Consider the following 17,002-nt stretch of genomic DNA (forward strand, 5'->3'; position numbering starts at 1 on the left):
AGGAAAGAAGGGAGGGAGGGAGGGAGGTGGGAGGCAGGGAAGGAATAAAACGAGGGAGAGAGGGAGGGAGGAAGTCAGAACCATCATTCAGTGCCATTGTAACTTTGAATGGTTACTTAATAAATGATTGTAAATCAAGGACTACCTTGGTTGACCAGTAGGCTGGCTAGCTAGGGGAACTTAATATGCATCCACATTTCCCTACCACTGCTTTCCCTTAATAAAACTACTTGGTTCAAAACTCCACGAGTGGACAAACGTCGGAACAGACATAAAGGTATGCATATTTCCAGAATGCTAGAACTATTCTGAGTTCAAGCAACACTTTTCACACAACTGTGTGAGGGCAGAGATGGCAAACATGAGGAAAGGCAAGGAAAGATCACCACAAAATTAGGACAAAGAGCCCATGAGTTGTATTTTCTAATTCGGCATCATTATAACCCTGTTCTCCTTATGGTTTTGTTTCTCGGTTATCACATGCAAGACATAATGGGAAGTACGGTGGAAAGGCAGATTTTGACAATATTAAGCAAAGGAAACAATAGTAAGGGATTCAGGACTTCTCCATTTCTGACTGCAACTTGCTCTAGTGGATATACTCATCAGAGGAAGTTTCTTGAAATGATTGGGAAATCACCACCACTTAAATATTGGCAGCCATACATCACTTTCAGGCCAAATGATAACCTTCATCTCCACTGATGTCCATGTTTCCTTTAAAACCTTTTACTTAGAAAAAAGAAAGCAAAAAAAGCAGAAAGTTTGAGGATTCAGAATCAAATCAAGCTGGAAGGGAACTTGGAGCTCTTCTAGTCCAGCCCCCTGCTCAAGCAGGAGAACCTATACCAGGGGTCTGCAACCTTAAACACTCAAAGAGCCATTTGCACCCGTTTCCCACAGAAAAGAAAACACCGGGAGCCACAGAACCCTACCCGTGCCTGACTATTTCTTGAGCGGCCACAAAACTAGCACATGTAGTTGAATTAAACCTTCTGTTTTCTTCTGAAACTTTCATTTTCTTGGATTTATCCATGGTTGGACTACCGGGGGTTGAAAAGCTCAATAAATCGTGTGCTGGAAAGTGTCGCACATTAGTGGTTGTGATGCATATTTTGAGTGACAAGGAGCCACAGCAGAGGGGTGAAAGAGCCACATGCAGCTCCAGAACTGCAGGTTGCTGACCCGTCTTATACCCTTTCAGACAAGTGACTATCAAACGTCTTCTTAAAAACGTCCAGTTATGAAGCACCCACAATGTTTGAAGGAAAACTGTTCTACTGGTTGTCCTCACTATAACAAAGATTGTTAATTCCAGGTTGCTTCTTTCCTTGACTAGTTCACAAGTGTTGTTTTTTGTTGTACCCTCTGGTACTTTGGAAAATAAATTGACACACACACCCCTTTGTGGAAGCCTCTCAAATCATGGAATACTGCTATCACTCCTAATCCTTCTTTTCTCTACTCTAGTCAAATCCAAATCCTGCAACAATTTTTCATGTTTTAGTCTTCAGGCCTTTAGAATAGAATAGAATAGAGTAGAATTTTTATTAGAATTTGTTTGGTGCACATGCTCTCAGTGTACATAAAAGAAAAGATACGTTCTTCAAGGTACATCATTTACAACACAATTGATGGTAAATATATCAATATAAATCATAAGGATTGCCAGCAACAAAGTTACAGTCATACAGTCATAAGTGGAAAAAGATTGATGATGGGAACTATGAGAAGATTAATAGTAGTGCAGATTTAGTAAATAGCCTGACAGTGTTGAGGGGATTATTTGTTTAGCAGAGTGATGGCCTTCGGGAAAAAACTGTTCTTGTTTCTAGTTGTTCTGGTGTGCAGTGCTCTATAGCGTCGTTTTGAGGGTAGGAGTTGAAACAGTTTATGTCCAGGATCAGTCTGTAAATATTTTCACGGCCCTCTTCTTGATTCATGCAGTATACAGGTCCTCAATGGAAGGCAGGTTGGTAGCAATTATTTTTTCTGCAGTTCTAATTATCCTCTGAAGTCTGTGTCTTTCTTGTTGGGTTGCAGAACCGAACCAGACAGTTGTAGAGGTGCAAATGACAGACTCAATAATTCCTCTGTAGAACTGAATTTAATCATCTTAGCTGATCTTTACACTTTTTCCAAAGACTAAACATCTTTTCCAAAACTGGATGCAGTATTCCAAGTGTGGTTTTACTAAGGCTTTATAAAAACGGTACTAATACGTGATTTTGATTCTATGCCTGTTTATACAACCAAGGATTGTCTTAGCTTTTTTGGCTGCTGCCGCACACAGGTGACTCATATTTAAGTGATCATCCATTAAGACTCCAAGGCCCCTCTCAGAGTTACTGTATTTGAGCCAGGTTTCATATAATGTTTTTCCTACCCAGGTGAAATACCTTACTTTTCTCCACATTAAATTTCACTTTGTTGGATACAATTTTTTCTCATTTGGATCAGAAAGGCACAACATGCATACAGAAAAAAATCTACACACATGGTGGGTAGAGGTTAGAATGCAGTACTAGAAGGTAATTACCCACAGCCAAGAGTTCAATCCTGACGGGCTCATTGTTGAGTCAGCGTTTTAACCTTTTGAGGTCGGTAAAACAAGGACTCAGATTGCTGGGGACAATATGCTGATTTTGTGAACTGTTCAGACAGCGCTGTAAAACATTGTGGAGTGGTATATAAGTGGAATTGCTATTCATATATACTTTCTCCCGAGTGTGGATCCTTTTATGAGAAGTAAGATTACTATTCTGAGCAAAGGTATTTCCACACTCCATGCATTTAAATGGTTTTTTCCCCTGTATGGATCTTTTTATGGATAGTAAGTCTACTGGTCAGAGCAAAGATCTTTCCATACTCTATGCATTTCATTTATTAAATTTCATTTATTAAATTTTTATACCGCCCTTCTCCCGCAGGACTCAGGGCGGTGTACAGGCAAATAAAAACAAACAAGACACTATATATAAAATATAAAATTAAAAAACTTATTATAATTTGCCTAAAAATTTAAAAATCTAAAAACAAAATGCAAAATTAATAATAACTATAAAATCCATAATTAGTGAAAAAGATGTGTCTTCAGTTGAAAAGGTCGTCAGGTATTTGAAAAGTTCAGTCAGGAGCCCAGAAGGACCTCACCAGCATTCTTTAGGACGCAGAGAAGTCCTCTGTGAGAGCGCACTGTGGGAGGCATATGGTAACAGTAGGCGGTCCCGTAAGTACCCCGGCCCTAAGCCATGGAGCGCTAAATCTTTAAACGGCTTCTCCCCTGTGTGGATCCTCTTATGTGAAATAAGATTCCCTCTTTAATAATAATAATAATAATATTTTTATTTATGGCTTTTCCTGTGTGGATGATCTTATGGAAATAAGACTATTTTATGAGTAAAGGTCTTTCCACACCATGCATTTATGGCTTTTCCCTGTGTGGATCTTATGGAAATAAGACTATTTTATGAGGAAAGGTCTTTCCAGACTCCATGCATTTATATGGCTTCTCCCTGTGTGGATCTTATGGGAAATAAGATTACCTCTTGAGCATAACTCTTTCCACACTCCATGCATTTAAATGGCTTCTCCCCTGTGTGGATCATCTTATGGGAAATAAGATTACCTCTTCGAGCAAAGGTCTTTCCACACTCCATGCATTTAAATGGCTTTTCCCCTGTGTGGATCTTTTTATGGATAGTAAGTTTCCTGCTCTGAGCAAAGGTCTTTCCACACTCCATGCATTTAAACGGCTTCTCCCCTGTGTGGATCACCTGATGGGAAATAAGACTACTTTTATGAGAAAAGGTTTCTCCGCACTCCATGCATTTAAACGGCTTCTCCCCTGTGTGGATCACCTGATGGTAAATAAGACGACCTCTTCGAGCAAAGATCTTTCCACACTCCATGCATTTAAATGGCTTTTCCCCTGTGTGGATCATCTTATGGAAAATAAGACTATCTCTTCGAGCAAAGGTCTTTCCACACTCCATGCATTTAAATGGCTTTTCCCCTGTGTGGATAATCTGATGGGAAATAAGTTTATCTCTCCGAGCAAAGGTCTTTCCACACTCCATGCATTTAAATGGCTTCTCCCCTGTGTGGATGATCTTATGGGAAATAAGATGATCTCTTCGAGCAAAGGTCTTTCCACACTCCATGCATTTAAATGGCTTTTCCCCTGTGTGGATCTTTTTATGGATAGTAAGTCTACCGCTGAGAGCAAAGCTCTTTCCGCACTCCATACATTTAAACGGTTTCTCCCCCGTGTGGATCACCTGATGGGAAATAAGACTACTTTTATGAGTAAAGGTCTCTCCGCACTCCATGCATTTATACGGTTTTTTCCCTGTGTGGATCATTTTATGGATAGTAAGTTTCCTGCTCAGAGCAAAGGTCTTTCCACACTCCATGCATTTAAACGGCTTCTCCCCTGTGTGGATCACCTGATGGGAAATAAGACTACTTTTATGAGTAAAGGTTTTTCCACACTCCATGCATTTAAATGGCTTCTCCCCTGTGTGGATCACCTGATGGGAAATAAGACTATTTTTATGAGTAAAGGTTTGTCCACACTCCATGCATTTAAACGGCTTCTCCCCTGTATGGATCATCTTATGGGAAATAAGATGACCTCTTCGAGCAAACGTCTTTCCACACTCCATGCATTTAAATGGCTTTTCCCCTGTGTGGATCATCTTATGGGAAATAAGATTACCTCTTTGGGCAAAGGTCTTTCCACACTCCATGCATTTAAATGGCTTTTCCCCTGTGTGGATCATCTTATGGGAAATAAGATTACCTCTTTGAGCAAAGGTTTTTCCACACTCCATGCATTTAATTGGCTCTTCCCCTGTGTGGATCATCTTATGGGAAATAAGATGACTTCTTCGAGCAAAGGTCTTTCCACACTCCATGCATTTATATGGCTTCTCCCCTGTGTGGATGACCTTATGGGAAATAAGAGTATCTTTTCGAGCAAAGGTCTTTCCACACTCCATGCATTTATATGGCTTTTCCCCTGTGTGGATCATCTTATGGGAAATAAGATTACCTCTTCGAGCAAAGGTCTTTCCACACTCCATGCATTTAAATGGCTTTTCCCCTGTGTGGATCTTTTTATGGATAGTAAGTTTCCTGCTCTGAGCAAAGGTCTTTCCACACTCCATGCATTTATATGACTTCTCTCCTGTGTGGAGATTTGTGTGGATAGTAAGTCCACTGCTCTGAGCAAAGGTCTTTCCACATGTCACATATTTATATGGTTTTTCTCCTGTGTGGAGCTTTTTGTGGATAGTAAGTTCCCTGCTATGAGTAAAGGCTTTCCCACACTCCATGCATTTATAGGGTTTCTCTCCTGCTGCTTGGAGGGACTGGGCTGCATGGGCTACAGGTGATTCTGAACACTGTTTCTTTGCAGTGTGAATCCTTTCATGGGAAGTAAGTTGCCTGCTTGATCTGAAATGTTTTCCAGATTCCAAACATTTATAAGGCTCCTTTTTTGTGTTAATCGTTTTTTGTGATGTAAGGAAGTTATTTCGAAGAGAAAGAATCAATGTCCCATTGTAATTCTTTCCATTCTGGCTTATAGCATCTTCTCCTTTGTTTTGGGTTAATCCTTTTTGTTTCATACTTTTCCCAATATATTCTTTCCTAATTTTCTCTTGTTGGGCATGAAAATCTTGCATCGGAGCATCAGTGGAAGATGAGCTATCCTGATTCCAATTATTTGACTGGTTTCTCTCATGACTTTCTAATTCCATTTGAATTCCAAAGTTCTCCATTTCATCTTTAGCATTGATCACTTGGAGCAATTCACAGGAATCTTGATTCTTCTGCTCATTAGTACCTTCAAAGGAAAAAAGAAATGAAAATGATAACAAGGTTAGAGAAAAAGATCAAACTGCAAAACTCACTCCAAGTCAGTTTTGAGTTAAGAAATACCGGTAATCAGGGGAAACATCCAAGAAGGAATTAGTGCGAGATCACGCGCATTCACTACCCTGAGATATTGCACTATTGATCTGGAGTGTAGTTTAGGCCTCTGTTCTCTGCGAAATGAGGCATAAACTACTTTAGTGCAAGATCACGTGAGATCAGTAGTGATCTGGCCTTACATGCTCTTCCATGACCTGACTGTGAAAGTTCTGTTCTCACGTATTTTTTGGAGGTTCCAGAGGACACATCACAAAACATTCCTCACATAACCTCCAGACGACACATAAAAGCACACTTCATTCTTCTCAGCCTCCACAGATAAGTTCCAATAGAAATGGAAAAATACAGATAAGAAATGGCACAGAAAGCATATAAACAAAGAGACATTGACCTCTTTCCTTCCTTGGAGAATGAGAAGGCCAGACCTTTTCCCTCTCATTCTCAGGAGACGATATCTGATGAACGGTATTTTAATTTAAAAACAAACAAACTATAATCTGTCTTCTTGAACTCTCTGATTGGGGACTAGAAAACTCTTACCCAGAGAGACCACGTTCCTATGGTTTTCCAGCATGACTTCCGAATGCAGCGCTTTTTGGTCAGGATCCAGCTGAGACCATTCCTCCTCAGAGAAATACACAGCCACCTCCTCGAAGGACACAAGACTCTCCTGAACACGGAAAAAAGAACAGAACAGGAGGATTTGAAAGACCAGTTCATCTTCATCAATGATTTAGACAAGAGGATATAAGGGGAACTGATGAAATTTGCAGACAAGACCAAAGTAACAGGAATACCAACACTCCAGAAGATAAGCTAAAGAGATAGAAGGATAGACAGATTGGGCCCCATCTATCAAAATGAAATTCAATAGTGAGAAATATAAGGTGCTACATTTAGGAAAGAAAAACCAAATGCACGGGCACAGAATAGGTGATCCTGGCTCAACAGTAGAAAGTGCAACTGGGATCTTGGAGTCCTAGTGGACAATCAGTTAAACATGAGCCAGCAGTATACTAGTTGCCAAAAAAAAACACCAATACAATCATAGGCTGCATTAAGAGGGGGATAGAATCAAGATCACATGAAGTGTTAGTACCAGTTTATAATGCCTTGGTAAGACCACACTTGGAATGTTATATCAAGTTGACAAACTAATTACGAAGTTGTACGGGTATCTTTTAGAGATTAAACTAGAAGAACAAGTCAAGGAAACAATATTGCTTGGGGAAAGAATTTTGGGCATGGAATTGACTTAGAGACATGGCAAAAATTGTGGATACATAATTAATTATAAGATGACAATGTCAATGGCCTATAAACTTCCTCACATACCTCAATAGCCTACACTCCAAAATACAGTTCACCATGGAAACAGAAGTTAACAACCAACTTCCCTTCCTAGATGTCTTAGAAAATCAAGGAGTATACGAAATCCCATGCACCGCCTTCCCCACCACATACATTGGACAAACCAACAGAAGAATAAGTGAACGCATTGAAGAACACAAGAACTCAGTCAAAAAAGAGGAACCAACTTCTTCCCTGGTCCAACACCTTAAAGCCACAGGACACGATATTGACTTTAAAAAGACCAGAACTATCGCCCAAACTGAACACTTTAACAACAGAATAATCAGAGAAGCCATCGAGATAGAAAAACACCCACACAGCATGAACAAACGAGATGATACTTCCCGCCTACCAGCCATTTTGAAACCCGCCCTTATTGACAAACGAGTCCCTAACACGAGGAATGACACCAGACCCACACTCGCGAGGTCCACACAGGATGTCCTGAATGACCTGAATGAGTTTTACTGCAGGTTTGAAAGGAAACTACAGCCACCTATCTCCACAACCCCCATCTCAGACACACCAACAACAGCCAAGCCTCCTACAACTGACCCCATTTCATTGGGTTCACAACCCCTAGTGATCACAGAAAAGGAAGTGCAGGACCTATTTCACAGACAAAAGCCAGGAAAAGCTCCAGGCCCAGACAAGATAACTCCTTCTTGCTTAAAAGTCTGTGCTGACCAATTGGCCCCCATCTTCACCCATATTTTCAATAAATCACTAGAGATGTGCTATGTTCCTTCTTGCTTCAAACGCTCTACCATCATCCCAGTGCCGAAGAAGCCCACCATCAAGGAACTGAATGACTACAGACCAGTTGCTCTAACATCAAAGTCATGAGAACCTTTGAAAGGCTAGTGCTTTCCTACCTGAAAACCATCACGAATCCGCTCTTAGACCCCTTGCAATTTGCATACCGAGCAAACAGATTTACAGATGATGCTGTTAATATGGCTCTGCACTACATCCTACAACATCTTGAGTCTCCAAAGACCTATGCAAGGGTCCTTTTTGTAGACTTTAGTTCAGCATTCAATACCATCATTCCAGACATTCTTCTAACTAAGCTAAACCAGCTACAGGTACCGGAACAGACTTGTAAGTGGATCACAAGCTTCCTAACAAACAGGAAGCAGCAGGTGAAGCTAAGCAAGATCACATCAGATACCTGTACAATCAGCACAGGGGCCCCCCAAGGCTGTGTGCTCTCCCCACTTCTCTTCTCTCTGTATACCAATGACTGCATCTCCAATGATCCATTTGTTAAGCTACTGAAGTTCGCAGATGACACAACAGTGATTGGTCTCATTCGAGACAATGACGAATCCGCATATAGACGAGAGGTCGAACAACTAGCCTTGTGGTGCAACCAAAACAATCTGGAACTGAACACACTCAAAACCGTAGAAATGGTGGTAGACTTTAGGAAAAACCCTTCCATACTTCCACCTCTCACAATACTTGACAACACAGTATCAACAGTAGAAACCTTCAAATTTCTGGGTTCTATCATATCGCAAGATCTCAAATGGACAGCTAACATCAAAAACATCATTAAAAAAGGACAACAAAGAATGTTCTTTCTGCGCCAACTCAGTAAGCTCAAACTGCCCAAGGAGCTGCTGATCCAATTCTACAGAGGAATTATTGAGTCTGTCATTTGCACCTCTATAACTGTCTGGTTCGGTTCTGCAACCCAACAAGAAAACACAGACTTCAGAGGATAATTAGAACTGCAGAAAAATAATTGCTACCAACTTGCCTTCCATTGAGGACCTGTATACTGCACGAATCAAGAAGAGGGCCGTGAAAATATTTGCAGATCCCTCATCCTGGACATAAACTGTTTCAACTCCTACCTCAAAACGACGCTATAGAGCACTGCACACCAGAACAACTAGACACAAGAACAGTTTTTCCAAGGCCATCACTCTGCTAAACAAATAATTCCCTCAACACTGTCAGACTATTTACTGAATCTGCACTACTATTAATCGTTTCATAGTTCCCATCACCAATCTCTTTCCACTTATGACTGTATGACTATAACTTGTTGCTGGCAATCCTTATGATTTATATTGATATATTGACCATCAATTGTGTTGTAAATGTTGTACCTTGATGAAGATATCTTTTCTTTTATGTACACTGAGAGCATATGCACCAAGACAAATTCCTTGTGTGTCCAATCACACTTGGCCAATAAAAATTCTATTCTATTCTATTCTATTCTATGTCACCACCGCACCTAGGGCGCAACTTGGGCATTCTCCTGGATGGACGGCTGTCGTTTGAAGACCATTTGGCAGCCGTCTCCAGGAGAGCTTTTTACCAGGTCCGCCTGGTTCGCCAATTGCGCCCCTTCCTTGACCGGGATGCCTTATGCACGATCACTCACGCTCTTGTCACTTCTCGTCTGGATTATTGCAATGCTCTCTACATGGGGCTACCCCTGAAGTGCACTCGGAGGCTTCAGTTAGTTCAGAATGCAGCTGCGCGGGTGATTGAGGGAGCCACATGTTGCTCCCGTGTAACACCGCGCAGTCTGCACTGGCTACCTGTGGTCTGCGCTGTGTTGGTTACCACCTTTAAAGCGCTCCATGGCTTAGGGCCCGGGTACTTATGGGACCGCCTGCTGTTACCTTATGCCTCCCACCGACCCGTACGCTCACACAGAGAGGGTCTTCTCAGGGTGCCATTCGCCAAGCAATGTCGGCTGGCGGCACCCAGGGGAAGGGCCTTCTCTGTTGGAGCACCTACCCTCTGGAATGAACTTCCCCCTGGTTTGCGTCAATTCCCTGACCTTCGGACCTTTTGCCATGAATTGAAAACGCACTTGTTTATCCAAGCGGGACTGGCTTAATTTTTAAACTTTTTGAATTTTAATAATTTTAATTCGGGTATTTTTATGAATTTTATGGGTCAAATTTGACAGTTTTAAATTTTCGGCCATTTATAGAATAAGTTATTTTAACTTTTGTCTTAATTTGTATATTGTACTGTTTTATTCTGGCTGTATACCGCCCTGAGTCCTTCAGGAGAAGGACGGTATAAAAAACTAAATAATAAATAAATAAATAAACAAAAATCCACCCAGAAAGCAGACCCAAACCCACACTGATCATGAAGCACGACCAAGGACCAGAAGCCAGACCACAGCTGCAACATTAGCCATTTCAAACCCCTCCAATCCATACATGCAGCAGACTGACACCCACTATGAAGATGTAGCACGACCACAAACACGAAGCCAAAGAACAGCAATGCAGCTCACCAGCTCAAATCCCCCTGCAACTCAGACTAATCTGAGCACAACCAAGCCCCCACCCAAACAGGACACACCCCCAGCCAATCAGAGCACAGCCAAGCTCCCACCCAATCAGTTCAAACCCCCATTAGGAGTTAAAAAGGAAGAAACAGCTGCAATCACACATTGCTCCCAGAAGCACGAAGCTGAAGCCTGAAGATGACGAATGAGACTTGAAACGCCGCCAAGACACTTCAATTTTACGGAGAAAACCGAATAACCAAAGACCTACATACAAACACCAAAAACCTCAGAAAACAAATAGAGATCAAGTTTTTCTTTCCCGTGTGGCCAGATCACAAACCCAAACTCTGGCTCAGATATGTAGACGACACCTTCATAATCTGGCCACACGGGAAAGAAAAACTTGACAACTTCCTCACACATCTCAATAGCCTACACCCCAAAATACAGTTCACCATGGAAACAGAAGTTAATAACCAACTTCCCTTCCTGGATGTCTTAGTCTACAGAAAACCCAATGGCTCCCTAGGACACACCATCTACCAGAAGAAAACACACACAAACCGCTATCTGCACGCACTCTCACACCACCACCCAGCACAGATCAACTCCGTAGCCAAGACACTCATCTCCAGAACAAAATGCTTAGCTGATGAACAACACCTAAAACCCGAACTAGACACTCTCACTAACGTACTAACATCCAATGGATTCCAAACAAATAAGATTACCAAGCTAGTCCAAAAAGAACCCCCCACTAAAATCCAAGACAGAGAACAAGAAAAGGGCACAGCCCTCCTCCCATATATAAAAGGCACCACAGACAGAATCAGCAAGATCCTCCACAAACACAACATCAAGACAGCATTCTGCACAAACAGAAAAATATCCACCATCCTAAGAAACCCCAAAGACAAAATTGAGTTAGAAAATCAAGGAGTATATGAAATCCCATGCACCGCCTGCCCCACCACATACATTGGACAAACCAACAGAAGAATAAGTGCACGCATTGAAGAACACAAGAACTCATTCAAAAAAGAGGAACCAACTTCTTCCCTGGCCCAACACTTTAAAGTCACAGGACATGATATTGACTTTAAAAAGACCAGAACTATCGCCAAAACTGAACACTTTAACAACAGAATAATCAGAGAAGCCATTGAGATAGAAAAACGCCCACACAGCATGAACAAACGAGATGACATCTCCGCCTACCAGCCGTTTGAAACCCGCCTTATTGACAAACGAGTCCCTAACACGAGGAATGACACCAGACCCACACTCACGAGGTCCACACAGGATGTCACCACCGCACATCCACCCAGAAAGCAGACCCAAACCCACACTGATCATGAAGCACGACCAAGGACCAGAAACCAGACCGCAGCTGCAACATTAGCCATTACAAACCCTCCAATCCATACATGCAGACTGACACCCACTATGAAGATGTAGCACGACCACAAAGCCAAACAACAGCTATGCAGCTCACCAGCTCAAATCCCCCTGCAACACAGCCTAAACTGGGCACAAACAAGCCCCCACCAACACAGGACACACCCCAGCCAATCAGAGCACAAAACCCCCATCCAATCAGAGCACAGCCAAGCTCCCACCCAATCAGTTCAAATCCCCACTAGCAGTTAAAAGGAAGAAACAGCTGCGATCACACATTGCTCCCAGAAGCACGAAGCTGAAGCCTGAAGATGACGAATGAGACTTCGTCGAAACGTCGCCAAGACACTTCCAATTTTACACGGGAGAAAACCCGAACAACCAAAGACCTATATATATGTATATATGAATGTATATACATACATATATGTATATATGTATATATGAACAACCAAAGACCTATATACAAACACCCGTGAAAACCTCAGAAAACAAATATATGTATATATATATATATGAATAAATTGAACAGCCATTTATCTGAAATGTTATGGGGCTTCCTGTCTGAGCAGGGGTTGGACTAGAAGACCTCCAAGATCCCTACCAACTCTGTTATTCTGCTCCATTGTTCCCAAATTCCCAAAGCAAAGATATGCACTAGGTTCAATGGCTGTGCTTCACACAAGTCCTAAGTTTAGATGAGAAAATGGACAATTCTCAAAATTTCTTTGACTGAAGAAATATTTGGGGCAAGTTTTATCAAATTGATTGATTCTGCAGAACTTTCAGCGCCTTTCAGTAAAGTAATCCCACTTCTGGATCAATTGATTTATCGCTCTATCATTCATTGATCTAGTAGTCTGAGTCATTGGCTGAATGGGAGAAAACAAAGAAAAGAAAATTTTCTGCAAAGCCGTTTCTCAGACTTTGCAAAGCGGGAATGTTTGATTTCCTAATCTGGGCACAAATCAGAGGATTGGAAATTATTTTATAGCCTGATGTACTGCCATTAAATGCTCTATGTGGTCATTCTTTGGATTTTAAAACTCTGCTTTGTTTTTTAATGTGATTTGCTTATTTTTTAAACTATTGGTTATGAACAAGGTTTTTTAAAAATAGTAACGTGGCAATTTGAGTATTTAGTTATTTTTCATTAGCCTTGCAGAACTCCAAGTCAAAGAATGGCAAAAAGAATGGGTGTCTAGCAGTTACTACCAATGTGATCCGTTTATTATTATTTCTTGAAGCCTTTTTTAAAAATTACTTCTTGTAAACTCATATTTGGAGGAGTTCTAGCAGAAGCAGTGGTCTTTAAAAAACATTTCCTAAACAGAATCTGAGCGTAGAAATGACACACAATTCTGTCCCTGTAATAGTCTATAGAGGAAGCTACGCTGGGTGAGAGCAACTTGAACCTGCTATTAAATTCTCCATGTCGCACAGGAACACAAAAATAATCCAGTCCAAACAAGGGAGGGAAATAAAAGGAGAACTCTGCACACCCGCTTCACTTCCTGAAGGAAAGGAGAATACAAATCTAATAATGTTTCCCTTTCTTACTTGATTTGGAGGTTCAACCACTGCTTGAGCTCCATCGTAAAAACCAGAAAACTTCATGCTTTGTTTCTCTGTAAAGATAAAATCATTTCAAACTGCGTAACTTAACAAAATAAGAGGAAGTATACTACAGAAGAGAAGAAGTTAAGGTGGATGGGATCTTGCTGGGTAACCAGGGCATCTTTGATTACCTCCTGAGGTGTCCTGACTTTGATCTACCCAAGGGATCCTCCTGAAAAATGGCTCCTGAGGGGGATTTGATGGATTCTTCTTTCCCACAGGATCTCTTATTTCCACAGTGCAGCCCTTCAAAAAGGAGGAAGGAAAAAGAAGCAGAATTAATGTAAATCACACAATATAAAGTGGATTCTTATATTAGGAACACAACCTCAAAGTCCCAAATATTCATCAGTGAGGTTGAGTGAGAAAACAATGGAACAATTCCCTACAAGAATTGGTGGGACATCTCCATCTATTATGAATGTCAGAGAACTTTAGGAAGGAGGGGTGAAGTACTCAAACACATTTTCTGTTCGCTTTTGAGCTCCCTAGATTAAAGTATTTCACCTGCAAGTCAACCTGCTTCTCCTGCTCCTCTACCTGGCTCAGGAGGAAGCCTTCAGCCAGGGCCACCGCCTGGGAGCTGGTCTCTGCTCCACATTCCCTCACCCAGCCCTCCATCTCTGGGGGCAGAAGAGCCAGGAGCTGCTCCAGAACCACCAGGTCCAGCATCTGGGCTTTGCTGTGTTTTTCTGTTCTCAGCCATCGCCTACAAATGTCGTGGAGTCGGCTGCAAAGTCCTCGGGGACCCTCAGCCTCCCAGTATTGAATGAAATTCCAGGGCTGAACTTCCGAAGGGAGGATGGTTTCCTTCTCCAGGATCTTCTGCCCAGTCCTTGTCCAGAGCTTCCCAGGCTGAGCAGTTGAAGGGCCTTTCCCGGCTCCCTCCTTTCCCAAAGGTTGTGTCTCCATCCTTTCTCTCTCCTGCAGAGCAACTCCAAATGGCTCCAAGGACTCTTCTGGGTCTCCAGATGCCTTTTCCTTCACAGGACCATTTCTGGTGCCTCAGGACTCTGATCCCTCCAAGTGATTCCGCTCTTTTTTTTTTCTCCAAGAGATTTTGCCTTGCAAAGATTTCAAATGGCTTCAAGTTTCTGTATCTGAGATTGAAGGAAAAATAAACGCCAAGAATTAGAAAGTGGAATTTAGCAACTGAACAACTTCAACCAACCTGCCTGGAGCCCCAAGCGCAGGGCCGGGAAGGAGGCAGCTGGAGAGGCCGCCCCGCTTCTCTCCCCCTCCGGAGACAGGATGGGGCCCTCGGGGAGCCTGGTGCGAATCCTGCCTCCTCCTCGCCCGTCTTCTCTCCTCTCCTGCTGGGCTTCCATAAGGCCAAACCTCCCCTCCCCCCACTCGGGCTCTTCCCCGGATCTCCGCCGCCTTCCAGGCATCCCCGCTTCCCCCTCCATAGAGAGGGTGGCTGGGGAGCATGGGACCCAGGTTGAAGCCGGAGGAAGGCCGGGCGCGGGTCTCTCCCTCCTCCGCCTCCCTTTGCCCGGGAAGAGCCTCCAACTCACCCGGGACACATCAGGATCTTCCCCGCCAGACTCTCCCGCAGCCTCTCCGCCTCCGCGGAGCCCCAGGGGTTAAGGAGAGCGAGTGCGTGGTCCTAGAGGGGCAAGGCTCTATGATGTCATTTCCTTCCCAGCCTCCTTTACAAAAGTAGGCGTGTCTTTCATCCTCCGGTGGGCCAATGGGGAAGTCCCTGATTTTCCCTTCTCTTGGCAGAAGGCGCCCCCTCGTGGATTCTGCGTAAATCTACAGGGTTCCCTGCAAAGCGCGGGAAAGAGGAGCGTCTCTGAGGGAAGGGAACTGTTTGTGGTGATGGAGAAAAATCTCCCTGGAGGGTTTGAACTCAACTCTCTCAAGATCAGCTGTCCTGAAGGGTGAGCAGAGATTGGAGAACGCCTCAGAAGTGTCCAAATCACGGGTGGGTTTCAAAACATGAAAATAACATTTACATTGACTACCGTGCTGACTGCATAAAAAGAAAATCCTTCAATCAAACCCCCATCACTCAACCACACTTCAATCAAAACATTCAACCATCCATCAAACAAGGCATCCATCCATCTATAAATCAAAACATCCCTTCACCCATCGATCAACCTACTAATCTTCAATCACCCATTCAAAATCTCCAATCATCCAACTATCAACCACCCATTGCTAAACCAACCTTCCTTTTACCAACTGTTACAAATAACTCTCAATCAACTACTTATCAAAACTAGGTATGCACACCCCTTACCTCTCCTACACCAAATGCTACAGGTCTCAAATATAAATTAATAAATGCAATAAGTATTGTAAACAAATTACCTGAATTTATCCTCTTATTAAACAATGGTACATTTCATATCATATTTGTTTGTGAAACATGGCTAAACTCATCCCTCACTGACTCCATTATTTCAAACAAAGAATACCAAGTCCTTCGATCAGATCGTGATGGACCATCGAGGTGGTGGAGTAGCTATCTTTTACAAAAAATCACTGAACTTAAAAAATATTCAAGTTGCACATAAACTCTCTCTTCCTGAAACTATTTTATGTGACCTAACCACCAACACCACACTTAGATTCATACTATGCTAGAGCCCCTGACTATGACATCGCTCATGTAAATATGTTAACCTCACTACTAACATGGGCTACCTCTTGCCCATATCCTCTCATCTTCCTAGGTGACCTAAACCTACCTTCTATTAACTGGATTACAAATAATTGTAAAAATGAACCAATCCATACTATACTATACAACGCATTACAAACCTAGGTCTTGAACAACTAGTAACTAACAATACTAGACTCATGAACTGCCTTGACCTCATCTTTTGTAATAACACGAACTCAATTTATGGACTACAAGTAAAAGAACCCTTTTCCAACAGTGACCACTGCATGATAGATTTTTGTCTAAATATACGCCCTCACATAAATCGTCACAATAGTACTCCAAACTACAATTTTAAAAAAGCCAACTATGATCTCATAAACAATGATCTTTCATTTCTTGACTGGCAAAATCTATTCTCAACCTGTACCACTGCAGAAGACCACTATAAAGTATTCCTACTTGAAATCAATAAAATCATCAAACTATACGTACCACAAATCACCACCCCAAAAAAAAAATTACCCACATCAATAAAAAAGCTTCAATCAAAAAAAAATCCCTCTGGAGATTGTAACAGGCTTGAAAATAGCAAGAAAATGGAGGCGAATTGTTAACAAGCTAAGGAGTGGAAAGCGAAAGTGATACTTTTATTGCTTGCCCTCTGCCGCTGGGAAATTGCATGTTATTTGCTACTTTAACTCCTTGCTGCCTGCTGATAGAATTTAAGGGAGATTTTTAAATATTGCTTTAAAAGACTGTGTTTTTCAGAGGTTAAGAAGATTTAAACTGAATATTAA

At 42.1% G+C, this 17,002-nt stretch overlaps 1 protein-coding gene across 1 annotated transcript; it reads right to left on the reverse strand.

The window, feature by feature from the left end:
• Positions 1 to 3,393: 3,393 nt before the first annotated feature.
• LOC131193711 (zinc finger protein 420-like) lies at positions 3,394 to 16,698 on the reverse strand. Its single transcript, XM_058174195.1, has 7 exons — positions 15,103 to 16,698; positions 14,093 to 14,685; positions 13,717 to 13,831; positions 13,529 to 13,596; positions 6,481 to 6,610; positions 3,555 to 5,851; positions 3,394 to 3,447 (listed from the first exon to the last, which is right to left on the reverse strand). Exons 2-7 carry the CDS (start codon positions 14,495 to 14,497, stop codon positions 3,394 to 3,396), a joined length of 3,069 nt encoding a protein of 1,022 aa, XP_058030178.1. The 5' UTR covers positions 14,498 to 14,685; positions 15,103 to 16,698.
• Positions 16,699 to 17,002: the final 304 nt, after the last annotated feature.

This window comes from Ahaetulla prasina, chromosome 2, assembly GCF_028640845.1.
Source record: "Ahaetulla prasina isolate Xishuangbanna chromosome 2, ASM2864084v1, whole genome shotgun sequence".
Taxonomy (NCBI): domain Eukaryota; kingdom Metazoa; phylum Chordata; class Lepidosauria; order Squamata; family Colubridae; genus Ahaetulla; species Ahaetulla prasina.